A 27172-nucleotide genomic window follows, 5' to 3' on the forward strand; every position below is an offset into this window, starting at 1 on the left:
AACTAGATACCACTCACCCTGAACCTCTAATAGGGAATTAAAAGCGTTTCCAGCATATTTCTCATCCATTGCTAGCACAGATCAAAGAATTTGGGCCTGTGATTTCAAAAACTCCTATCTGTTTTCTGTCGTCTAAAGCTTGCTGGATTGAACTGAATTACAGTTGATTGCATTTCTGAGAACTGTGTGTTTTCCTTCCATTTCCTTGCCTTGCATCAAGGGGGGGGGAGGGGATTGCCAGAGGAAAGTGATTACATTGTTGGGTTGAAATCACATTGAGTATTTTCTGTATTGCATTCAGTGAATATTGCATCCACCTGAGCTACATAAAGCATCCTCTACCACAGTATACTTTTGTTCCTATTTCCCAGTGTGCTACCTTATCCATTTCATGTTAACTCATTAGTCATTATAAAGAAGTGTGCTAGTGCCAGATTCTCCGTTGTTAATATTTCCCATATCAGATTAAGTGTGATATTCAATTATTAATTTATTATAAAGTGTGATATCTATATTTTAATTTATCAAATAAACCTTTTAAACTTGCAAAACAGAACTACTTCTTGGCTCAGTGGGGTCAGGGGGATTCCAAGAGAGGGGTGTCATACAAGGGTAGTCATCCAGAACGCATGAACTGGACCTAAAGATATATCAATAAGGGTTTTCATTCAGTATTATAGACTAGGTGTTAATTTGGCTGTAGTGCTGAATTGAATCCTCTTACAAAGTGGGGGCTCGAGCCGAGACGTTGGGTTAGATTTACCATTTGTGCAGCTTAATACAGTGTGCTAACTGACGGGATACATACATCCAGTCGGATCACCACGCTGCATTACGCTGTGAAGCATTCCTCAAAAGGGATACTCCAAGAAAAGTTCTGTTCTGCAAAAATAAAATACAAACTTCTGTAAGTCAGGACAGAGACCAATCTCTAGAATGACGACCTTAGTAGACATGAAAATAGCCAGAGAGCACCTCTTGCATAAGCTATTTGTGAGAGGTGAATGGACCGAACAGGGCCAGGATGTGTGGTTGCAGGCCATCACACAACAGGTCACTGAAACAGGGTCAGAGATATATAGAGATCAGGGTCCCTTACATGTGGCCCTGAGTGAACTATATATGGCTCCTAAAGCCAAAGAGGAACACAATAAGATCGCCAGGATAGCAGCATACCTGTACCTATATATGGGAGACATGCAGGATAGATGTGCTGAAAGCCAAAATCTGGCAAATAGGCAACAGATGGCGTTAGAGAAGGTCCAATCTGACCTGGTCTCTTCTGAGCAGAGGCTGCAGAGGAGCCGGGAGTCAGAAGATGATAGTAGGCAGCACATCATTAAAATAAAGAAGGATGTGGATGTGCTGCAACAGGAAAAGGTAGAACAGGATACCAGATTTCTGGCCTTGCAGAAGGAACACCAAGAAGGGTTGGACTCCCTACTGCAAAGCCAGAAAAAGCTGGAGCAACAACTGGACTTCAACAGGGTATGTGCTGAGCAGGTAGTCACCCTGCAAGGCCACCTAGATAGAGTGAAGGCAGAGAGCAACAAACTAATTCTGAAAGACCTGGATACCCAGGCAGAGTTTGATGAGGAGCGCCAAAAAGCTGGTGCCCTTCAACGGCAAAGGGACGACCTGGCGGCACAAATGCAGGCTCTTAGTCAGGAAAGAGACGCCACAGGCCAGGAAGTCTGCCACTTAAAAAAGGAAATTGAAGAAAATCACCTGGCCCTCCAGGGGCTGGGTGACCTCCAAAAAGAAAACCAGAACTTGGTAGAGCACACCAGAAGGGTGGAAGATGCTCTAGCAAGAAAGGAGCAGGCCAATAGGGACATTGCCCAGGAGATAAACCTCCTGCAGCAAAGACTGGCCCAGTTCTCCAGGACCAACCAGGAAGCACAGAGGGAGAATGAGGCCCTCTGTCAACACAATGATAGGCTCCAGCAACAGGTAGCGATGCAGGAGAAACTGATAGAGTCGAGTAAGGCCTTAACAGAGGAACTGAAGGCACAAATGCAGGCTCTTGCATTGCAACAGGGAGCAGGGGCGGATAGAGATGAGGTTCGCTGGGAAATGGAAACTCCGGAGCATAACCTCAGGAGCCCTAGTACCAGAGGCCCTCATACTTCTCAGTCCCTGGACTCTGCCACCCCCATGTCCCCTGGTGCACATGAGCACAGGGCCACAGGGATGGCAGATTACTATCCAGCTAAAAGTATGGGGCTCATAGGCCAGTACCACTCAGGAATGGAGGGGTGGGCATCCGGGTATGGGCACCCAAGTACAGTACAGTTCAATGGGGAACCCCAGGAGAGTAGGCCCATTAAGGGCATCCTGAAAACCTCTGCCCAGTTAGGTCAGTGGAGGGGGTACCCATCAAATCCTGGCAGCAAGGAGGAATCTGAAGACTCCTCTGAACTGCGCAGGACACAGGAGACCAGGTCCCCACATTCTGCCAGCCATTCCCAGGCTCGCAGAATCCGGGAAAACCTGGAAGAACAGACGGGAACCTCTGGGAGCAGTGCCTCTGAGTCCGACGAAGAATGGACAAGGGTTACCCGAACCAAAAAGGCCAATAAGGCAAAAAGGGCCTTGCGTAAGGACCCCTTAAAGCAGATTAAGGCGATCAGGAGCGTCATCACGCCTTACCATAAGAACGCTAAGTATTCTGTTTGGGAGCACTTAGAGTTGTTTGAACAAATGATGGAGACTTTCCATTTGAAGGACAGCCAAAGCTGCATTCAATATGTAAAATGGACATTCTCCCCAGAATACTCCGGTTTCTTTGCGGGGCTGGAGGACCAGAATCATTTAAGATGGTCCACCTATAAGGCGGCCATCCTGAAACATTTTTCTGTTCACAGAAATCCTCAAGAGGCTCGCAAGGCAGCCTACAATTTGCAATGTGGGGAGGATCAGGCCCCACAAGAATTTGTGCAGGAGTTAAAGCGGGCTTTTGCACAGACCACAAGAAGGGTGCGCACGGATAGCCGTGAATTCATCAACACGTTTTTCCATGCCTTGCCCAAATATATCATGACCCAGCTCGTGAGGGATTTTCACGAGAAAAGATCTTTAGACTGGGTCATTGAACAGGCTACCCGCATCTATGAGGTGCAGAAGCCCATAGAAAATAAAAGCAACGCCCAGAAAAACCCCAAAGCCAACAGCACCCCTGCTGCTGCCAAGGTGGCAGAGGTAAAGGTCACCCCCGTTTTGGATTTGGAGATGGGGGGGGCTAAAAACCTACCTGCACCTAATAATGCTAGGCCCAGAAGGTCCTCGGGCCAGTCACAGACAGGGAGCCAGGGAGGCAGCCCCACAAATGGGGTCCCTCGCTCTCCTGACTATGTAAGTCCTCGCTACAAAGGTAACAGACCCATCCTGGGTTATGTGTGGACTCCTCCAGCCCAAGGGGGGGGATCCAGCCAAGCACCTAACCCAGGGAACTTCCCTCCAAACTTCCCACAGGAGGGCAGAAATTTACCAAACCCTGGGCAGAACTTTTTCCCCAGATATCCACCCGACTTTCAGCCCCAAAACCATCCATCCTTCTTTCCCCAATTCCCTGAGCCCAGACCACTGAATCCGGGAGAGGGGAGGCCAAGGGTGGAGGGGTACCCAAATCTTCCCAACCCGGGGTACTACCAGAGGAGGGACAGCTACCCGTCCCGGGATCAGCCCAGGGGAGAAAACAGGGCCCCGTATCAGCCTGAGCGGGTTTCCCAGTTAGAGCGCCAGGTTCAAAACATGGCGCGGGATATGGGTCATATACTGAGGGCGCAGCAGAACCCTCAGATCAGCATGCCGGCGCAGAACGCACCCAACTCTGGACCTGGTGCTCCAGAACAATGATGGGGGCAGCACCCCGATAACTCACCGGTTCCCAGGGAGGAGGCACAAAGGGAAGGGGGGTGTAAAGCCTTGGAGGAAGCTTCCTTCCTCACTTGTAAACAGCCCCTGGAAACCCAGGAACCGGAAACAAAATCTCTTGCCCCTGAAAGTCTGCCTCCTAAGGAGCAGAGGGGGGGTAGGAGAAACAAAAGACCCAAACAGACTCAGTTTGAGGAGGAGGTACAGATCTTCCAATTTGAGGGAGAGGGATCCTCAGAGGATCCTGGGAAAAGGATCTTCTCCTTCAGAGAGGGGGGAACTCCTCCCAAAGAAAAATGGGTCCCTAGGGATGCAAATCCAGACTGGGGAGATGTGGAGACTGAGCTACCGCCGCCCACCATCTCATCCCAGAACCAACAGCAAGAAAATCCCCTGGTTCAAACCCATCCTGGGGACTGCCTCCAAAAAGGGGGGGGCGGCCCAGAAACAGAGCCAGGGGAACCCACAATGGCTCTGATCTCCAGTTGCAAAATTTTTCTTTCAGATTCCCAAGACTCTCCACAGAATTCTGCCCAAATCTCTTCGCTAGCGATGTCCAAAACCAGAAAATTAGCCCACCAGTTGTCCAAAAATGTACATTATCTGTGCCCCCTTGAGGAGAAGGAGGGAAGATATTATGCACCGGTACAAGTACAGGGGCAGGGTACAATCTCGGCACTGGTGGACACTGGATCTCAAGCTACCCTTCTGTCCAGAAGGGCCTTTGACGAACTGAATGCAGGAAGGGGAGAGAATTACCAAATTCCTCTCACCTCTCTTCCTGGACAACTACAGAACTTTGACGGGAAGGAAATTCCCGTTGAGGGGACTGCAGACTTGGACATTAAAATTGGGCGACATAAGTTGAAACACCCGGTCATAGTGGTGACCCCAGAGGGCACCCCTTGTTTACTAGGGAATGACCTCCTGAGAAGGTTGTCACCCCTAATAGACTGCGTAAACAAGGTCCTCTGGACTCAGACTAGCCGACCCATAAAATTAAAACAGAGTGTCAACCATGTTAGTTTAAACGGCACATGCCACATGGTTGAACAAAAATCTGACCAAGTAGAATTTCACTTCCAGAACAACCAAATTCCAGACGTGACAGTAATAGCAGTAGGACAACAGACTGGTGATGGGGGGTCCTCTCTATTTCTGAAAATCAACCTTCCTTCCAGTCTAAAGTGGTATTCCACGCTGGAAGGAAACACTCTGAAATTCTATACCAATCCACAATCTGAAGCTCCCACTCCTATAGTCCAGAAAGATGTGAAATCAGCTCAAAGCCTGGCTGATATTCAGCAAATTGGAGAGCAGTTGTTCATCCCTGTTCAGTTAAATGATGGGAAGGACTCTGTTCTCGCTCGAGTGTGTGTGAACAACGGTAAGAGCTTCATCGGCGAAGCCATGTTCCGCCAACTCCCAAAAGATCCAGCCATTCCCACCTTCAAACTGATAGACAAGTGGGAAATGGACATGGAAGCACCTGACTCCAAACATCTCCTGCCAAGCAGGTGTATGCTCAAAATGACCATTGGCAACAAGAGCATAGTCCACAATTGTTGGGTCGTGCGAGACGTCCCTGCCGCCTTTTACTTAGGCAGTGACATTCTCAATCGCTTTGCCATTAGTTTGGACCTAATAAACTTCAAAGCTTGGTCCCGATTAGCGGATAATCCCATGGGCTTTGATGATCCAGAAAAAGCATTTAGGTCAGCTCAATTGCTACCTTATGCAGTTGAAATTCAGGTTAAAGAGGAAGTCACCATCCCAGAAAGGACCCGACAATTCTCCCTGGAAGTGAAAGTTAAAAGGGGACAAGAGTTGAAAAACCCTGATGCCTACATACATCTAAATGCTTCTCTCCAACAGCAAGGGTTAGGGGTAAACCCAACTCCATTAGTCAACATAGAACATGACACCATTCCAATAGAGGTGGATAACAGCGACTTAAAGAGTATTACTCTAGCCGCAGGCACCATTATTGGAATGGCGGTTGATGACCGACATTTCTCCATTGATCTTGTAAATGAACTATTAGGACCAATCCCCAAGGACTGTGTTGACAGTGACAGTGAGGACAATACAACACCAGACAGGATTTTCACCCGGCATGGGGGGAACTTCCTGGTGTACACTTCCTGCCCCTATGGTAAGGAAGATGTGGCTTGTGACTTCAGGAGGGATGAGGTGATTTTCCAGGTACATGAGGGCTGCCTTTCCCACCTGAAGCCTCCGGTCCAAATCAGCACTCTGACCAGGGACTTCTCCACCCAGTTGGAGGAGGCCGCTGAGATAGCCAAACCAGAAGTCTTTCCAGGCTTCAGGCAGATGGTGGAAGAGAGGGTCAACCTAGCTGATGCCTGTGTGACTCTGGAACAAAAGCAAAAGTTGAAACAAGTTTTCTTGGATTTCCAAGATCTCTTTGCGGTAGACTCATATGACTGTGGTCGCACTGACATCCACACAACAACAATCCCCACGGACCCTGGCATGACTCCTGTGTTTGTGAAGCAATATCGCTTGCCTCTCGCATCAATGGAGTCCCTTACTGAAATAATCCAGAACCTTGAGTCCCGGGGAATAATCCGTCCAGTCCACAGCACCTTCAATAATCCGGTGCTGGGAATATTGAAGCCGAACGGCCAGTGGAGACTCTGCGCCGACCTCAGGGAGCTCAACAAACGGGTCCATACTTCCCGATGGCCTCTGCCCTACATTGACCAAGGGCTGGCCCAGATCCAGGGGTCACAGGTATTCACTGCAATAGACCTGACCAATGGATACTGGACTGTGCCTGTCAGTAGGGAGGACCAATACAAACTGGCTTTTACCTTTGGGGGCCAGCAGTATACATGGACACGGACTCCCTTCGGATACCTCAACTCCGGCAATGAATTCAACATTTTTCTACACAAGGCCATGCCCGACTTGGGTGCAAGGGGTAACCTGGCTTATGTAGATGATGTCCTCATCAAAAGTTCATCTGTGGAGGAACACATAGCGGAGATCCGTTATGTTCTGACGCAGTTGAGGGCCGCCGGAGCAAAACTTTCCTTTCAGAAAGCACAGTGGTGTAGAACCCGTGTTAATTTCTTGGGGCATGAGATTACTCCTCAGGGCCTCTGTCCCCAGGAAAAGAAAGTGGAAGCACTTCAGAAACTGAAAGACCCCACAACTCTGCGAGAACTAAGGAGCCTCCTTGGACTGACTAATTACAGCAGAAAGTTCATTGAGGGATACGCAGAGATCACCAGACCCCTGATTCATCTCCTGAAGGGGGGGGTCAAGTGGGAATGGGGTCCAGAACAAGCCGAGGCAGTAAAACAACTCAAGAGAAGCCTCTCACAAGCGCCTTGCCTAGCTTACCCTGTCAGAAACAAGGAGTTCTTCCTGGAGACAGGGTTCTCTAATACGTGCTTGACGGCAGTATTATACCAAAAGCATGACAAGGTCAATAAAGTAATCTCCTATGCGAGCAAAACTTTATCCTCTGTGGAGGAAAAATTCAACGATTGTGAGAAGGCACTCCTGGCAACGGTGTGGGCATTGAAGAATTACCGCCCGTTTATCCAGGGGGAACACATCATAGTGGAGACTCCACACCAGCCTCTGCAATATCTCCAAAGTGACAGAATCCGGGCCGGAAATGTGAGTAATTCCCGAATTACTTCCTGGATTCTGTCAATGCAAGGCTTTCCTGTGGAGGTCAGATATGGCCAAAACAAGAAGAGTCCCCTCGCGCAAGGTCTGGCTGACTTGCATGATTGTGCCAGAGAAAACTGTCTCGAGGACGAAAGTCTAAAAATCAAGGACAACATGGAGGCATACCTTAATTCCCCCCACAAAGTCTTTGAAGAAGACAAGTGTGAGGGAATGCCCACTGTCTATGTGGATGGATGCTCTTACCATGTTGACAACAACGGGGAGAAAGAATTGGTGGCCGGCGTAGGGAATGCATGGGTGAATGAGTCCCCAGAACCCTCCGCTGGATACAAAATTGGCCCCCGAAGTAGTCAGGTGGCAGAATTGATGGCTGTGCATCAGGCCATCCTCACTGCTGTCCAGCATCAACTCCACGAACTGGTCATAATCACAGATTCGGATTATGTACGGAACGGGTTCGTGGAGCACCTGGTTAATTGGAAAACCAGAGGCATGTTATGTGCTAACAACAAACCCTTGAAACATGGGAAGTTGATCCAAAACATTGATGATCTGGTCACCTCGAATGAGATGACCATCTATTGGAAAAAGATCAAGGGTCATTCCAAAGTAGAGGGACCAGACAAAACTGGAAATGACTTAGCTGATCAGCTGGCCAAAACCGGGGCCATCCAAGGGGATCTAATTGAGATTGAGTCCCTGTTGGGGGAAATCCAGGTCACTGCTATCACTAGGTCCCAGACAAATGCTCACAACGACCTCTCAATTGCACAATGGAGTAAGGAGACCCCTGATGCTGATTTGATTACAGCTCAAAAGGGGGATCCAATTATTGGTAAGTTGTACCAGCACCTTGAGGACCCTGAGAACTTTCCCCTGACGGATACCGATTACATTGGGAAAGAGGACCTAAGAGTGTTGATGAAATGTCCAAAAATGTTCCGGATCCAAGACGGTTTGCTGGTAAGGAAATCCAAAGCTGGCCACGATCAGTGGGTGGTTCCTACCTCATTCCGAAGCCTGATGTTAAGTCACGCCCATGATGCGGCCACCGCCGGTCATAGGGGGTTTCACACAACATTGGAAATCTTAAGAGAGGTTGCATACTGGCCACACATGGGCCAGGACCTCAACCAATATTTGAAGGGTTGTCTTGTGTGTGCACAATTTCAGCCGACATCCCTCACACACCGGGCGCCTTTACAAAAGAGGGGAATGACACTGCCATGGTCAGATTTACAAATCGACTTTGTAGGCCCCGTGGTTCGCTCGGCTAGGGGGAATAAGTACATGTTGACCGTCACATGCTTGTTTACCAAGTGGGTGGAATGTCTCCCAGCCCCAAATTGCAAGGCAGAAACTGCAGCTGCCTTGATGATTAACCACATCTTTTCCCGTTTTGGTCTACCTCAAAGGATTGAGTCAGACAGAGGTAGCCACTTCACCAGTGAAGTAATGACAAAGATGTGGGAGATACTGGGGGTCAAGAGAAAGCTACATATTGCTTATAGACCAGCTTCTTCTGGGGCAGTAGAGAGATATAACCGGACAATTGTGAGCATCTTGAAAAAGTTTGTGGCAGATTCTGGGCCAAGTTGGGATATCCGATTACCTCTGGTCCTAATGGCCATCAGATCTACCCCTTCATCTGCAACCAAAATGTCACCATTTGAGTTGATGACTGGGCGCAAGATGGTGCTTCCTCAGCATTTGCTCTACAGGACCCAAGAGCAGACACTGATAAATGCCTCCACTACTCATGAGTATGTAGAGAATTTAAGGAAACACCTTCAACATGCTTTTGCTTACGCTCAGCGGAATCTAGAAAGATCAGCTGATAGCATGAAGACCCATTATGACCTGAAAACTTCCAGGAAGGAATATCAGGTGGGAGACCGGGTCTATCTATACAACTTCCAAAGGAACCAGGCCAAGCAGCGCAAATTTTTGCCTACATGGAAGGGACCCTTTGAGATCGTCGATAAGATCTCCCCTGTGGCCTACAAGATCCGCATCCCCAAAGGCGGTTCGGCAGAGGGGGAAGACAAGTGGGTCCACATAAACCAGTTGAAATGTTGCCATCCCAGGCACACTCTGCAACAACTGGAGGAATCCTCTGGAATCCTAGCGGGTACTGTCTCAGACTAATTCAGTTCCAACCATAAAACATACCACATCTAGTCTCTAAAATATTGTGATTTGCATGAAACTGTTTCTTAGTTATACTGTTTTTTATCAAAATAAGAATGTAATGTTTCGTTATGATGAAATGCATATGCTGCCCCACTATCTCAACAGTGGTGGAAAAAAAAATCGTCTATGAGTAGATATTGCCGCTCTTCCTTTATCATCCTAGGAGAGATGAAACCATGAAGGATGACCAAGAAGGACGATCCGGAGACCGGGAGCAAAGACACAACGGGCCCGGGGTACCGCCCAATCTTCCCATCAGGACCGGCGAGGAGAACTGATCGATCTGACCGGATGGAGAAGAAGATGCTGAACTGTGCCATCTACAGAAGAGGAAGAAGATTATGCGGACAGACCGGTGCATGGGTCAAAACCCTTGTGCACGCGACTCCCCATCGACTCAAATTCAAAGTGCAGTCGCGTGGGGGGGACTTGTTGGGTGTCCTGACCCACGTTTAAGCTATCCTGCTACAACATTTGGTGCTGTGGGCTTAGGAAATTCAAGATGGCGGAAAACCCACATGTGCGCCGAAATCCAGGAAAGCTGCGCAGTTTGTGCGCCCACCAAAATGGTTGCCTCACTTGCCACCCACCAGTGCGAGAATGAAAGGCCGGGTTGCCATGAGGGAAATGGGTTGCCAAAGGAAAAACAGTAGCGCCGGTTAGCTTCAAAGCGCTTTAAAACCACCATTGGACTACCCGCACAGTAGTCTGAAACCATTGGGAATGGCAATGCTGATTGCCAAATGCAACCTAGAAGTGTGGGGAATTCATTTCTTAAATCCCAAAAATGAGTGCAGTACCAGTACTCACCACTATCCAAAAGCCGGCGTTTTAAAACCACTCTGTGTGTTTTTCTGAAGGCAAGCAAAATGCCTATTTCAAACCTTGCAACATGTGCAAAATATTCACTGAACACCAGCAGACATTTGGCAGAATGGAGTTTTGTGTGCCTACAAAATCTGGGAAATGAAGAGCCCAAAAACAATGCTTATAACAAAAATGCTATGGAGTCAGCAGCTTAAGCCTAACTGCAACTGGATTTAAAACCACCAAAATCGAAAATGTTAAATTAAATGAGTGACCTATGTTTGGTGTCACATGCCTTTGTAACTGTTGAAATGTCATAGTTTTGCACTTAGAATCAGCATTCTAGCTGCATGTGTAAAATTACAAGTTATTTTAAAAGCAACAAAAAGTTAGCTGAAGGTCTGGCTTAAGGAACTTGATTTTGCCTAGCAACTACCCATCAGGAGTGAAACTTGAGTCACCACTGTGTTCCCAGGCCAACCTTCCTTTTGCTGCCCAGGCTAAGGATATGCCATCTATCTGATAATTGAATTATCTGTGCTCTGCAAGAGAGTGAACAAAGCCCTCTTCACTCAGGCAAAGGTTTTTATTACCGCAGTCGTAAATTGTAGCTTCCTCTTGGCAGGAGCTGGGAGGAGCACTGCCTGTGAGAAGCAAGCTGGCTTGGCAGAAACTGGAAAGACTGGTTTCTGTACCATGTGACCTGAAAAGACACACCCCTGCAGCAAGGATATGGTTTTATAAAAAGATGAATAACTCATAGAGCGGACATGTGAAAATTTTATAAATGATACCATAATTCTTGTGATTTTTCTGCCCACAGTTTAAGACGTGGTAGGAACCGGTGGTATGTTCGGGGAGGTTTTAGCGGAAAAGTGGATATTACTCTAAATGTGTGCATGTTAAAAATCTGAAACTTCATCAGTTAATGTCCCTACCCCCTGCACACATGTATGTAAAGTTGGGTCCATGTCGGAAATTGAAAAAGCAGTTAAAAAGTGAAATATGTGCCAGTTCTGAATGCAAGCTCCCAGGAAGAGCAGAGTTTGAACAGGGGATACCTCCTGTGATGCATGATGGGTGCATATGATTTTAAAACAATATGTACCTCTGCAAATATGTATTTGTTTCAAATCTAGATTTGTGTGTAAGTTGACAGGAGGAGTGGACTTTCTGCAGGCTGTAAAATGACATCAATCTGACTCACAGTTCAGTTTGCCAATCAAGCGGAGGAATGGAAGTTTGACCAATTAGAAGCTGAGAGAGAGGTAGGGTCAGTGATGCTAGAACACACCCACATTCTAAACACATAAAAGCAGACAGACAGGACAGATAGGGAGCTTCAAAATCCATCTGCCGCTGGAAGCCCTGCCGGAAAAATCCATACTTACCTCCATCAACCTCCAGAGAGCCAAACTAGAGACTTCAATCTATCCAGAACTAAGAGACCAGACCAGAGAGACCCAGACCAGCAGAGAGAGTGACCCAGATCACTGTGAAGTGCAGAGGCCAGACCAGACCAGACCAGAGCCCAGTCCAAAACCCTGACCAGATCCATGGCGAGGCCCATTTCACTCAAGAATATAGTGTGAGTACATAGCAAACTGTGTAGAACCAAGCTTTTAGTTTAAATTCATCTAATTCAATCTATTTAACCTAAGTAGAACTGCTTGATAGCTCCAAATCTGTCACCTGTCATTCTAGCAGCAAAAAGCTGCACTTGTCTTTTTGAAACTTTAAAATTTCAAATCTGAAAAACGACCTTTATTTAATCGCTCATATCTCCGCAACCGTTTGTGCTAGAGACTTGCAATAACTTTCATCTGAAAGGTTAGAATCGTGGCTTTCCTACGAACCTAGAACCGCATTCCTACCCCTTATAGTTTTACCGCAATCGCGGAACACGCATCCGCGAATTTTACCGCGATTTGCAATTTCCTCACATGTAAAAACTGCTGCTGTTTGCTTTCCATTGGCCAGAAATTCATTTAACCTGCTAACTATCCCTGCATCATTGCTAGTGTGAGCCTGGACTAATATTAACTAGATACCACTCACCCTGAACCTCTAATAGGGAATTAAAAGCGTTTCCAGCATATTTCTCATCCATTGCTAGCACAGATCAAAGAATTTGGGCCTGTGATTTCAAAAACTCCTATCTGTTTTCTGTCGTCTAAAGCTTGCTGGATTGAACTGAATTACAGTTGATTGCATTTCTGAGAACTGTGTGTTTTCCTTCCATTTCCTTGCCTTGCATCAAGGGGGGGGGAGGGGATTGCCAGAGGAAAGTGATTACATTGTTGGGTTGAAATCACATTGAGTATTTTCTGTATTGCATTCAGTGAATATTGCATCCACCTGAGCTACATAAAGCATCCTCTACCACAGTATACTTTTGTTCCTATTTCCCAGTGTGCTACCTTATCCATTTCATGTTAACTCATTAGTCATTATAAAGAAGTGTGCTAGTGCCAGATTCTCCGTTGTTAATATTTCCCATATCAGATTAAGTGTGATATTCAATTATTAATTTATTATAAAGTGTGATATCTATATTTTAATTTATCAAATAAACCTTTTAAACTTGCAAAACAGAACTACTTCTTGGCTCAGTGGGGTCAGGGGGATTCCAAGAGAGGGGTGTCATACAAGGGTAGTCATCCAGAACGCATGAACTGGACCTAAAGATATATCAATAAGGGTTTTCATTCAGTATTATAGACTAGGTGTTAATTTGGCTGTAGTGCTGAATTGAATCCTCTTACAAAGGTAAACTTTCACTTGATCAGTTTGTTCTCTCCTGAGTTCCAGCATATCATAATCCTGGCCTGTTGTCACTTCTTGACATTGGGTGCCATAAACTATACTGCTGTCTTCATTTGGCAGCTAGAGTACAAATCCCAATTGACCATGCAATATTCGCATGTAATGCCTGGTAACGTCAAGATTACCAAATGAAAGAAGTCTGTAGAACTCCCTCGTGCTAAGGGCCTTAATAACAGGTACATCGTTTGGTTTATCCAGTCCTCATTTTCTACGAAAAAGCACTGTGGTTGATGGTGATGGGGCCCTCCAAGTACCTTTCTTTTTCGTTTTTCTTTATTACTTTCAAAGTACAATGAAAGAATAGCAAAGTACATGGTCCCAGGTACCAGCGTGTTAAGAAAACTCAATAATCCTTCAACGTTAATTGTAGCTTCACATTCATTCCCCTACTTTTCTAGTGGCCCCAAGGTATACATTTGAACCTCCCAAGAATCCTCCTCGTCTCTTTGCGTAGGCGCGATTGCCCACGCTCCTTTCCTCACGCTTCGCCTGATAGACCAACTATGTTCCCACACCCCTTTCATCTGTCCTATGTGCCCGCTCCTACTCTCATTACACCGCCCTCTAACGTATCTCCTCCTGTGATGGGTCAGCTACAGGGGTCTGTTTCCCTCACTCAGGGAGGGTTCCAATCAGATGGTTCATGCGACAAGTCTAGCACTGCATGCCCTGCACTAAGGCTGGTTGTCTCAACCCGTTGTCGTGATAAGGTGTCCCTGATATCTCTTTCGGCCCTCATACGCTTCCTCGTGTCTGTCATCCAGATCCTAAACTTTGGGCCAATCTGATGATTTCCTCACGATTGCTACTCACCCCTTTGCCAACAATAAGCCCAATGCCGCTAGTTTATATACTGCGTCCCCTTTTCCTTCGTAGTCAGAATTAATCACAGCAGGCAGTGTCTGATAGACAATTGTATGCACATATTTGCTATCATTTGCAGTTTTTCTACCACCCTTTCCCAAAATGTCTGCACTCTCCAGCATTCCCACCAAATCTGAATATACGTGCCCGTCTCCCACCACATCTCCAACAACTAGTCCTCTTTCCTATCACCACAGGTTCATGTAGGCTTGCATTACACACTCATAATGTATCCACCAAAATCCTGCGTTCCTGGATACGTCTTTAGAGTGATTTAATACTCTCATGCTTTCAGACTCCCCTGTGCTTCCCCTTGGACCTATGGAACCCTGTATAACTAGTACTTAGCAGCATATTAGGTATGTACGTTCCTTTATGCTGGGCCCTTTTCGTTGCCTGCCTCCAGGTGATCATTAGAGTGGCTATTGGTGTGGGAAGTGCTTTAAGTGACCCCTATTAGTTCAAATAATTAAATAGGATAACACATGTCCTCTGTCATCGATGTTATTGCGTCGGTGTGGGCAGTGCCGCAGCCCTGGATCATGCCCTGCAATCGGGTACGCTAGTCCCCCACCGCCCCATCGCTAATTGTAATGTTATTAACGCAATTCGCTGAGCCTTATTTCCCCAAAGCATTTTCCCAAGGACCATCTCTAGTTTTGGGAAGTACTCCGCTTTTATAATCGTTGGCATAGCCTGAAATGTATACAACAGTCTCAGCAATATTATTATCCTGGCTAGGGCCATTCACCCCATTATAGTTAATGGAAAGTTCCCCCAAATCTCTCTCTCCCTATCAAAACCCTCAAGCGCTTTCTCCACATTATGCTGGTAAACCCATCGACAACCCGAGCTTATCTTAACTTCCATGCATCTGAAACCCCTTGGTCCTCTGTCCATCTGCAGGAGCCGCAGCCTGTTCCCCGCCTCTGCGGGAACCATAGGTATTGTGGATTTAGACGGATTCACCACTTGCTTCTTCCACCGTTTCCAGCATTAATCCAAGTGTCTGGTCTAGTTTGGTTGGGCCCTATGAGTACTGTTGACTATAAAGCAATGTTCGGTGAAGAGGGCTGATGGCATTGGGCTTGTAAGCAGCCATTACATTGGTGTATGCTTATTGTTGTGTCTAGGGGTGGAGCAGGCAGTTATCGATAGTCGGAAGCAAACCATTAATCAATTCACGCATGTAGACTTGCCAAGTAACTTTTGGCTGCCTAACACAATGGCATGCTTAAGACATTCCTCCAGGGCCAAGCTGTTTTAAATTCAGATACATTGGGCCTCATTATGAGATAAAACCGGCACGCTGCCTCCAGAATCATTTTTTTCCGGCACACGGGAATGGGCAATTACCGGGGCATTACGGCCCCGGCAGACCCTGTAATTGCCTATTCCCGGGTGCCAGAAATGATTGCTCCCCATTCCCATGTGAGTCCCATTGGACTCAATGGGAATGGGGAGGCTGGATGCACCGGCACCATTCGTGAATGGTGCCGGCGCATCCGACATGGTCTTCTTGCGGGTGGCAGTACGCCCGCCAGGTCAGACGGGCGTAGGGAAAGGCATCCGCGAGCAGACCTCGTAGTTTGCCGGTCCGGTAACAGTACGGGCAAGCTTACTGGTACTGTTGTTACCGGACCGGCAAGCTTATAAAAGGCCCATTGTTTTTTTTAAATAAAAATACAATTGTTTTTTGCAATTCACAATTATTGGACATGTACACATACACATTTTAAAAAGATCACATCTGCAAGTTACGTAGAGGTTAGGAAACGTAATTGCTAAACAATTTCCATAATTAACCTGCAGATTCTCCCAAAAGCTGCAAAAGGCCAGAAAGCAGCAATTCCTCTTAGGTCCCACCCCCTTTCCCAGACTGTCAGTCTTCTTAAGTCTCACTCGTGATTGGCTACATTGGAACGATTCTCTGACAGGAGATGTTAGACAGCAGTAGGTGTTCTGTGTAATATCTGACTGCATATTTCTTTTCTAACGTTTCTTAACAGCCAAAGCCTTCCAGCCGGAAACATTCGTCGATGGAAAGCCTGATGGTGGAGACTGTTCTGGAAAGTTTCGACTTCTTAAATGGTGACCTGAGCGCCGATGAGATGTCCTTGTTTGGGAGTGTCCGAACGTGCAGCAAGAGGTAAAGAGGCGTAAATTGCAGAGTCCGTGTTTCCTGAGCAGACGTGCCAAGTTCCTCGTCCAGGTGTGAGGGAGATTTTTCGCCAGAAAGCGGGAGAAATTAATTTCCCTCATTGGATTTCATTGGGGTTTTAATTATTTTAGGCGGCAGCAAGAGCGGGAGTTTGTCTCCCTCTGCTCTACATGTCCGCGAGTTGCTGGAGATATAGCATGTCTGCCTGGGGACTGGCACAGTCTGCCCCCAAAAAACGCTCATGTCACCATAGTCCATGGCTTCACGCATTGGCAAAGTTACTGCGTTCTGAAAACTAACCTCGGCACCAAAACCTCCCTCACTACCAAATACACTTTTGACTTATTATTTCTGAATGAGATTATGTGTTATGTTATTGAAGCACAGGTCCCAAATGTTCAGATGCTTTTCATCAGCCCAACACAGAGACAAGGGATGTTTCTAGCGCACAGTTTTACCATAGGGGCACTAGCCTCTGGCCATGTCCTGAGTGCACCACTCCTTGCTGCAGCCCCCACAGCCCATAGCCTACGTCCAAGCCGAGAGGGTAGTGAATCCAGGACCTGGCCTGCTACTATGCACTACCAGCCGTGTGTGGACTGCGACCACGATTTGCTGGTAGGGGGGCTTCGATGTGGCCTTTGGGTTGGGCCTCCGTCTCGGCATTGTAGCCCGCTTTAGATACAGTAAAGCAGTCCAATGGCACTTAGAGTATACTTTGTCACCCTCCATGTGCAGGGAAATGCACAAATGGGCCTAACCCTACCCTATAAGTCAACAGACCAGCACCCTGCCTCCCCAGTCCGAACAGCCAGTGATGGCCATCTTGTGTGAGGGAGAACATACACCATCCCACCAGGGTGATGCACTGATTGAGGGCATGCCCCCCCCGGCTCTCACCACCCATTCCACATTCCCTCTGTTGTCTTATACTGCATGCTGTGTATAGAATGAGGAGCAGTCATGCAGGTGGGTGGGTACGGGTGGGCCACATCTCTTGGATCTGTGAAGATCTCCAGTGAGATGTGCTTTGCTGTCGCTAGCGCCTCGAAGTCAACGTGTATTATTGCTTCCCCTTTCACACTCAGTAACAGCACTTCCCATGGGGAGTCCCTCCAGTCTCTGGGCAGCAGCATCAAAACAGCCGCTAGAGAGCTAACAACCGGAAGTGAGGTCTTGGATGTCCTGCTCACAGTCCACCTCCAGGTGTGCAAAGCCCTTTTACAGGTAAGAGCCTCTTGAGTGGCGCGTGGGACCCCACTTGTTTGCATGAAGTTGAGTGATCATTATAGGAGAGGCATCATGCAGTGTATCCGTTTTAAAACATTGCAGTGATTGTTGGTGGCACCTTGGAGAATAGTCACAGACTTTATGTAAATATGACAATTAGCCCCTACAGGAGCCGATATCAGGGAATAATGTCCCTATATATATATATATATGGTTGCCGTACATAATGTCACCGGGAAAAGTTTGTGGCAACATTATATAGGTGACCATATATATAGGGAGGGGGCAGCTCCCCTTGAAGAAAAAAAGTTTTGGGGGTTGCAGGGTTGTCCCCGGCATCTTCCATGTAATAATGTCTCCACCAAAAACGGCAATTTTTCTGTGATTTTTTTGCATGGCGACATTTTTGCGGGGATATTATCACATGGCACCCAGGAGCCCTCAAAACGACTGCTGTGTAGATCGGGTGGGCTGGGGGTACAGCTCTTACACAATTCATGTTTGCCATTCTACTACAAGTGTTACAAAGTAACACAAATTGATGTGTGGGCGCCTCAAATTGTTCAGCGGGGGCTACATCCTTCCTGGAAGTATGCACAAGGCCACATGATATGGTTGCACTATGCAGCAGAAAAGGAATCTGCAAAATGTGGCCTTCCAGATGTTTTGGACTATGATTACTCACAAGTAACTATGCTGGCTACTGCTGATGGGAGTTGTGGTCCAACTCTTCAGGAGAGCCAAAGGGTGCAGATCACTGTAGCAGACACCATATGTGAAAACATTGATTGCATGTAGGTGTTAAGTGCCATGAAAGCAGGCCTATGCATGGCTCCATCATCGATGTACTTGTAATGCTCAACAAGACAAATTAGTCAACAGACAGATTAAGCCTCACTATATCAAGAGTACTTGTTTCTTATAACGTGTCTGTGTAAGAAATGGTCACTCCCATTTACGAATTCAAGGTACAGTAACTACTGGATGGTGCGTGATAGTTTTGTCCTGATAAAATATGACATTAAAAGAGTGATTTCCAACTGTAGTGCGCGAAAGAAGCACTCTCAGCAGTTTTTCAGGATTACCATGAAATATGTAAATAACTGCCATTAAGATGTATTCTATTCTAATTTACCTTGTGCGGTTAGCCTGAAAACGTGGAGTGGATTTTATTCTCAAGGAGTTGACTTGGGCAGCTCTACATCAGAACAACCCCAGCCAGTCCAGTCCCCGAATGTGACGCCAATGTCATTGGTGGGTCATGCAAATGCATTGCTCTTAAGTGATGTGTGTAAAATGTCCACTCCTACCTCCTGGGACACGTTTACTTCAGGGAGGCTAGGGGATAGGTCCCTTGCAACCTTGGGGTGCCAGAGACCAATGTCCGCTCCATGATACTGGCCCTAGTGGTGCCCCCAGGGATTCCACCCAGCCCCTAGCCTAGGATTCCAATCAGTCCGGAGTGCTTCCCAAGCCCCATGGTCCCTTCACTCTTTTCCAATCAGCCCGGAGTGCTTCCCCAGCTACATGGACCCTTCGCTCTTTTCCTATCAGCCCGGAGTGCTTTCCCAGCCCCATGGTCCCTTCTCTCTTTTCCAATCAGCCCGGAGTGCTTCCCCAGATCCAGGGTCCCTTCACTCTCTTTCAATCAGCCCGGAGTGCTTTCCCAGTCCCATGGTCCCTTCGCTCTCTTTCAATCAGCCCGGAGTGCTTTCCCAGTCCCATTGTCCCTTTGCTCTTTTCCAATCAGCCGGAGTGCTTTCCCACCCCCATGGTCCCTTCGCTCTTTTCCAATCAGCCCGGAGTGCTTCACCAGCCCCATGGTCCCTTCGCTCTCTTCCAATCAGCCCGGAGTGCTTTCCCAGCCCCATGGTCCCTTCGCTCTTTTCCAATCAGCCCAGAGTGCTTCCCCAGCCCCATGGTCCCTTCACTCTCTTCCAATCAGCCCGGAGTGCTTCCCCAGCCCCATGGACCCTTCGCTCTTTTCCTATCAGCCCGGAGTGCTTTCCCAGCCCCATGGTCCCTTTTCTCTTTTCCAATCAGCCCGGAGTGCTTCCCCAGCCCTGTGGTCCCTTCGCTCTTTTCCAATCAGCCCGGAGTGCTTCCCCAACCCCATGGTCCCTTCGCTCTCTTCCAATCAGCCCAGAGTGCTTTCCCAGCCCCATGGTCCCTTCGCTCTTTTCCAATCAGCCCAGAGTGCTTCCCCAGCCCCATGGTCCCTTCACTCTCTTCCAATCAGCCCGGAGTGCTTCCCCAGCCCCATGGACCCTTCGCTCTTTTCCTATCAGCCCGGAGTGCTTTCCCAGCCCCATGGTCCCTTCTCTCTTTTCCAATCAGCCCGGAGTGCTTCCCCAGATCCATGGTCCCTTCGCTCTCTTTCAATCAGCCCGGAGTGCTTTCCCAGTCCCATGGTCCCTTCGCTCTCTTTCAATCAGCCCGGAGTGCTTTCCCAGTCCCATTGTCCCTTTGCTCTTTTCCAATCAGCCGGAGTGCTTTCCCACCCCCATGGTCCCTTCGCTCTTTTCCAATCAGCCCGGAGTGCTTCCCCAGCCCTGTGGTCCCTTCGCTCTTTTCCAATCAGCCCGGAGTGCTTCCCCAGCCCCATGGTCCCTTCGCTCTCTTCCAATCAGCCCGGAGTGCTTTCCCAGCCCCATGGTCCCTTTGCTCTTTTCCAAATAGCCCAGAGTGCTTCCCCAGCCCCATGGTCCCTTCACTCTTTTCCAATCAGCACAGAGTGCTTCCCCAGCCCCATGGTCCCTTCGCTCTTTTCCAATCAGCCCAGAGTGCGTCTCCAGCCCCATGGTCCCTTCGCTCTTTTCCAATCAGCCCAGAGTGCGTCCCCATCCCTATGGTCCCTTCGCTCCTTTCCAATCAGCACAGAATGCTTCCCCAGCCCCATGATCCCTTCGCTCTTTTCCAATCAGCCCAGAGCGCGTCCCCAGCCCCATGGTCCCTTCGCTCTTTTCCAATCAGCCCAGAGTGCGTCCCCAGCCCCATGGCCCCTTCGCTCTTTTCCAATCAGCACAGAGTGCTTCCCCAGCCCCATGATCCCTTCGCTCTTTTCCAATCAGCCCGGAGTGCTTCCCCAGATCCATGGTCCCTTTGCTCACTTCCAATCAGCACAGAGTGCTTCCCCAGCCCCATGGTCCCTTCGCTCTTTTGCAATCAGCCCAGAGTGCTTCCCCAGCCCCATGGTCCCTTCACTCTTTTGCAATCAGCCCAGAGTGCTTCCCCAGCACCATGGTCCCTTCGCTCTTTTTTTGCAATCAGCACAGAGTGCTTCCCCAGCCCCATGGTCCCTTCGCTCTCTTCCAATCAGCACAGAGTGCTTCCCCAGCCCCATGGTCCCTTCGCTCTTTTCCAATCAGCCCAGAGTGCTTCCCCAGCCCCATGGTCCCTTCCCTCTTTTCCAATCAGCCCAGAGTGCTTCCCCAGCCCCATGGTCCCTTCGCTCTTTTCCAATCAGCCCAGAGTGCTTCCCCAGCCCCATGGTCCCTTCGCTCACTTTCAATCAGCCCGGAGTGCTTTCCCAGTCCCATTGTCCCTTTGCTCTTTTCCAATCAGCCCGGAGTGCTTTCCCAGCCCCATGGTCCCTTCGCTCTTTTCCAATCAGCCCAGAGTGCTTCTCCAGCCCCATGGTCCCTTCGCCTTTTTCCAATCAGCCCAGAGTGCTTCCCCAGCCCCATGGTCCCTTAGCTCTTTTCCAATCAGCCCAGAGGGCTTCCCCAGCCCCATGGTCCCTTCGCTCTCTTTCAATCAGCCCAGAGTGCTTCCCCAGCCCCATGGTCCCTTCGCTCTTTTCCAATCAGCCCAGAGTGCTTCCCCAGCCCCATGGTCCCTTCGCTCTCTTTCAATCAGCCCGGAGTGCTTTCCCAGTCCCATTGTCCCTTCGCTCTTTTCCAATCAGCCCTGAGTGCTTTCCCAGCCCCATTGTCCCTTCGCTCTTTTCCAATCAGCCCGGAGTGCTTCCCCAGATCCATGGTCCCTTCGTTCTCTTCCAATCAGCAAAGAGTGCTTCCCCAGCCCCATGGTCCCTTTGCTCTTTTCCAATCAGCTCAGAGTGCTTCCCCAGCCCCATGGTCCCTTTGAATTTTTCCAATCAGCCCAGAGTGCGTCCCCAGCCCCATGGTCCCTTCGCTCTTTTCCAATCAGCCCAGAGTGCTTCACCAGCCCCATGATCCCTTCGCTCTTTTCCAATCAGCCCGGAGTGCTTCCCCAGCCCCATGGTCCCTTCGCTCTCTTTCAATCAGCCCGGAGTGCTTTCCCAGTCCGATTGTCCCTTCGCTCTTTTCCAATCAGCCCAGAGTGCTTTCCCAGCTCCATGGTCCCTTCGCTCTTTTACAATCAGCCCAGAGTGCTTCCCCAGCCCCATGGTCCCTTCCCTCTCTTCCAATCAGCACAGAGTGCTTCCCCAGCCCCATGGTTCCTTCGCTCTTTTCCAATCAGCCCAGAGTGCTTCCCCCACCCCATGGTCCCTTCGCTCTCTTCCAATCAGCACAGAGTGCTTCCGCAGCCCCATGGTTCCTTCGCTCTTTTCCAATCAGCTCAGAGTGCTTCCCCAGCCCCATGGTCCCTTCGCTTTTTTCCAATCAGCCCAGAGTGCTTCCCCAGCCCCATGGTCCCTTCGCTCTTTTCCAATCAGCCCAGAGTGCTTCCCCAGCCCCATGGTCCCTTCGCTCTTTTCCAATCAGCCTAGAGTGCTTCCCCAGCCCCATGGTCCCTTCGCTCTCTTTCAATCAGCCCGAAGTGCTTTCCCAGTCCCATTGTCCCTTCGCTCTTTTCCAATCAGCCCGGAGTGCTTTCCCAGCCCCATTGTCCCTTCGCTCTTTTCCAATCAGCCCGGAGTGCTTCCCCAAATCCATGGTCCCTTCGCTCTCTTCCAATCAGCACAGAGTGCTTCCCCTGCCCCATGGTCCCTTCGCTCTTTTCCAATCAGCTCAGAGTGCTTCCCCAGCCCCATGGCCCCTTCGCTCTTTTCCAATCTGCCCAGAGTGCTTCCCCAGCCCCATGATCCCTTCGCTCTCTTTCAATCAGACCGGAGTGCTTTCCCAGTCCCATTGTCCCTTCGCTCTTTTCCAATCAGCCCGGAGTGCTTTCCCAGCCCCATGGTCCGTTCGCTCTTTTCCAATCAGCCCAGAGTGCTTCCCCAGCCCCATGGTCCCTTCGCTCATTTCCAATCAGCCCAGAGTGCTTCCCCAGCCCCATGGTCCCTTCACTCTTTTCCAATTAGCCCAGAGTGCTTCCCCAGCCCCATGGTCCCTTCGCTCTCTTTCAATCAGCCCAGAGGGCTTCCCCAGCCCCATGGTCCCTTCGCTCTTTTCCAATCAGCCCAGAGTGGTTCCCCAGCCCCATGGTCCCTTCACTCTCTTTCAATCAGCCCGGAGTGCTTTCCCAGTCCCATTGTCCCTTCGCTCTTTTCCAATCAGCCCGGAGTGCTTTCCCAGCCCCATGGTCCCTTCGCTCTTTTCCAATCAGCCCGGAGTGCTTCCCCAGTTCCATGGTCCCTTCGTTCTCTTCCAATCAGCACAGAGTGCTTCCCCAGCCCCATGGTCCCTTCACTCTTTTCCAATCAGCTCAGAGTGCTTCCCCAGCCCCATGGTCCCTTTGAATTTTTCCAATCAGCCCAGAGTGCGTCCCCAGCCCCATGGTCCGTTCGCTCTTTTCCAATCAGCCCAGAGTGCTTCCCCAGCCCCATGATCCCTTCGCTCTTTTCCAATCAGCCCGGAGTGCTTCCCCAGCCCCATGGTCCCTTCGCTCTCTTTCAATCAGCCCGGAGTGCTTTCCCAGTCCGATTGTCCCTTCGCTCTTTTCCAATCAGCCCGGAGTGCTTTCCCAGCTCCATGGTCCCTTCCCTCTCTTCCAATCAGCACAGAGTGCTTCCCCAGCCCCATGGTTCCTTCGCTCTTTTCCAATCAGCCCAGAGTGCTTCCCCAGCCCCATGGTCCCTTCGCTCTCTTTCAATCAGCCCGGAGTGCTTTCCCAGTCCGATTGTCCCTTCGCTCTTTTCCAATCAGCCCGGAGTGCTTTCCCAGCTCCATGGTCCCTTCCCTCTCTTCCAATCAGCACAGAGTGCTTCCCCAGCCCCATGGTTCCTTCGCTCTCTTCCAATCAGCCCAGAGTGCTTCCCCAGCCCCATGGTCCCTTCGCTCTCTTCCAAGCAGCACAGAGTGATTCCCCAGCCCCATGGTTCCTTCGCTCTTTTCCAATCAGCTCAGAGTGCTTCCCCAGCCCCATGGTCCCTTCGCTTTTTTCCAATCAGCCCAGAGTTCTTCCCCAGCCCCATGGTCCCTTCGCTCTTTTCCAATCAGCCCAGAGGGCTTCCCCAGCCCCATGGTCCCTTCGCTCTTTTCCAATCAGCCCAGAGTGCTTCCCCAGCCCCATGGTCCCTTCGCTCTCTTTCAATCAGCCCGAAGTGCTTTCCCAGTCCCATTGTCCCTTCGCTCTTTTCCAATCAGCCCGGAGTGCTTTCCCAGCCCCATTGTCCCTTCGCTCTTTTCCAATCAGCCCGGAGTACTTCCCCAAATCCATGGTCCCTTCGCTCTCTTCCAATCACCACAGAGTACTTCCCCAGCCCCATGGTCCCTTCGCTCTTTTCCAATCAGCTCAGAGTGCTTCCCCAGCCCCATGGTCCCTTCGCTCTTTTCCAATCAGCCCAGAGTGCTTCCCCAGCCCCATGATCCCTTCGCTCTCTTTCAATCAGCCCGGAGTGCTTTCCCAGTCCCATTGTCCCTTCGCTCTTTTCCAATCAGCCCGGAGTGCTTTCCCAGCCCCATGGTCCCTTCGCTCTTTTCCAATCAGCCCAGAGTGCTTCCCCAGCCCCATGGTCCCTTCGCTCTCTTCCAATCAGCACAGAGTGCTTCCCCAGCCCCTGGTCCCTTCGCTCTTTTCCAATCAGCACAGAGTGCTTCTCCAGACCCATGGTCCTTTCGCTCTTTTCCAATCAGCCCAGAGTGCTTCCCCAGCCCCATGGACCCTTCGCTCTTTTCCAATCAGCCCAGAGTGCTTCCCCAGCCCCATGGTCCCTTCGCTCTTTTCCAATATGCCCAGAGTGCTTCCCCAGATCCATGGTCCCTTCGCTCACTTCCAATCAGCACAAAGTGCTTCCCCAGCCCCATGGTCCCTTCGCTCTCTTTCAATCAGCCCAGAGTGCTTCCCCAGCCCCATGGTCCCTTCGCTCTTTTCCAATCAGCCCGGAGTGCTTCCCCAGCCCCATGGTCCCTTCACTCTTTTGCAATCAGCCCAGAGTGCTTCCCCAGCCCCATGGTCCCTTCGCTCTTTTGCAATCAGCCCAGAGTGCTTCCCCAGCCCCATGGTCCCTTTGCTCTCTTCCAATCAGCACAGAGTGCTTCCCCAGCCCCATGGTCCCTTCGCTTTTTTCCAATCAGCCCAGAGTGCTTCTCCAGCCCCATGGTCCCTTCACTCTCTTTCAATCAGCCTGGAGTGCTTTCCCAGTCCCATTGTCCCTTCGCTCTTTTCCAATCAGCCCGGAGTGCTTTCCCAGACCCATGGTCCCTTCGCTCTTTTCCAATCAGCCCAGAGTGCTTCCCCAGCCCCATGGTCCCTTCGCTCTTTTCCAATCAGCCCAGAGTGCTTCCCCAGCCCCATGGTCCCTTCGCTCTCTTTCAATCAGCCCAGAGTGCTTCCCCAGCCCCATGGTCCCTTCGCTCTTTTCCAATCAGCCCAGAGTGCTTCCCCAGCCCCATGGTCCCTTCGCTCTCTTTCAATCAGCCCGGAGTGCTTTCCCAGTCCCATTGTCCCTTCGCTCTTTTCCAATCAGCCCGGAGTGCTTTCCCAGCCCCATTGTCCCTTCGCTCTTTTCCAATCAGCCCGGAGTGCTTCCCCAGATCCATGGTCCCTTCGTTCTCTTCCAATCAGCACAGAGTGCTTCCCCAGCCCCATGGTCCCTTCGCTCTTTTCCAATCAGCTCAGAGTGCTTCCCCAGCCCCATGGTCCCTTCGCTCTTTTCCAATCAGCCCAGAGTGCGTCCCCAGCCCCATGATCCCTTCGCTCTTTTCCAATCAGCCCGGAGTGCTTCCCCAGCCCCATGGTCCCTTCGCTCTCTTTCAATCAGCCCTGAGTGCTTTCCCAGTCCGATTGTCCCTTCGCTCTTTTCCAATCAGCCCGGAGTGCTTCCCCAGATCCATGGTCCCTTCGTTCTCTTCCAATCAGCACAGAGTGCTTCCCCAGCCCCATGATCCCTTCGCTCTTTTCCAATCAGCCCGGAGTGCTTCCCCAGATCCATGGTCCCTTCGCTCACTTCCAATCAGCACAGAGTGCTTCCCCAGCCCCATGGTCCCTTCGCTCTTTTGCAATCAGCCCAGAGTGCTTCCCCAGCCCCATGGTCCCTTCACTCTTTTGCAATCAGCCCAGAGTGCTTCCCCAGCCCCATGGTCCCTTCGCTCTTTTTTTGCAATCAGCACAGAGTGCTTCCCCAGCCCCATGGTCCCTTCGCTCTCTTCCAATCAGCACAGAGTGCTTCCCCAGCCCCATGGTCCCTTCGCTCTTTTCCAATCAGCCCAGAGTGCTTCCCCAGCCCCATGGTCCCTTCCCTCTTTTCCAATCAGCCCAGAGTGCTTCCCCAGCCCCATGGTCCCTTCGCTCTTTTCCAATCAGCCCAGAGTGCTTCCCCAGCCCCATGGTCCCTTCGCTCACTTTCAATCAGCCCGGAGTGCTTTCCCAGTCCCATTGTCCCTTTGCTCTTTTCCAATCAGCCCCGAGTGCTTTCCCAGCCCCATAGTCCCTTCGCTCTTTTCCAATCAGCCCAGAGTGCTTCTCCAGCCCCATGGTCCCTTCGCCTTTTTCCAATCAGCCCAGAGTGCTTCCCCAGCCCCATGGTCCCTTCGCTCTTTTCCAATCAGCCCAGAGGGCTTCCCCAGCCCCATGGTCCCTTCGCTCTCTTTCAATCAGCCCAGAGTGCTTCCCCAGCCCCATGGTCCCTTCGCTCTTTTCCAATCAGCCTAGAGTGCTTCCCCAGCCCCATGGTCCCTTCGCTCTCTTTCAATCAGCCCGAAGTGCTTTCCCAGTCCCATTGTCCCTTCGCTCTTTTCCAATCAGCCCGGAGTGCTTTCCCAGCCCCATTGTCCCTTCGCTCTTTTCCAATCAGCCCGGAGTGCTTCCCCAAATCCATGGTCCCTTCGCTCTCTTCCAATCAGCACAGAGTGCTTCCCCTGCCCCATGGTCCCTTCGCTCTTTTCCAATCAGCTCAGAGTGCTTCCCCAGCCCCATGGCCCCTTCGCTCTTTTCCAATCTGCCCAGAGTGCTTCCCCAGCCCCATGATCCCTTCGCTCTCTTTCAATCAGACCGGAGTGCTTTCCCAGTCCCATTGTCCCTTCGCTCTTTTCCAATCAGCCCGGAGTGCTTTCCCAGCCCCATGGTCCGTTCGCTCTTTTCCAATCAGCCCAGAGTGCTTCCCCAGCCCCATGGTCCCTTCGCTCATTTCCAATCAGCCCAGAGTGCTTCCCCAGCCCCATGGTCCCTTCGCTCTTTTCCAATTAGCCCAGAGTGCTTCCCCAGCCCCATGGTCCCTTCGCTCTCTTTCAATCAGCC

General features: G+C 50.2%; 1 protein-coding gene across 1 annotated transcript in view; it reads left to right on the forward strand.

The window, feature by feature from the left end:
- Positions 1-27172, forward strand: part of RIPOR3 (RIPOR family member 3) — an 898683-nt gene that overhangs the window by 794811 nt on the left and 76700 nt on the right. Inside the window, exons 16-17 of the mRNA XM_069651171.1 lie at positions 16245-16384; positions 17485-17623. Coding sequence (XP_069507272.1) covers positions 16245-16384; positions 17485-17623 — 279 coding nt within the window. The remainder of the gene's footprint in view (positions 1-16244; positions 16385-17484; positions 17624-27172) is intronic.

This window comes from Ambystoma mexicanum, chromosome 3p (assembly GCF_040938575.1).
Source record: "Ambystoma mexicanum isolate Mex_15411 chromosome 3p, UKY_AmexF1_1, whole genome shotgun sequence".
In the NCBI taxonomy this organism is placed as follows: domain Eukaryota; kingdom Metazoa; phylum Chordata; class Amphibia; order Caudata; family Ambystomatidae; genus Ambystoma; species Ambystoma mexicanum.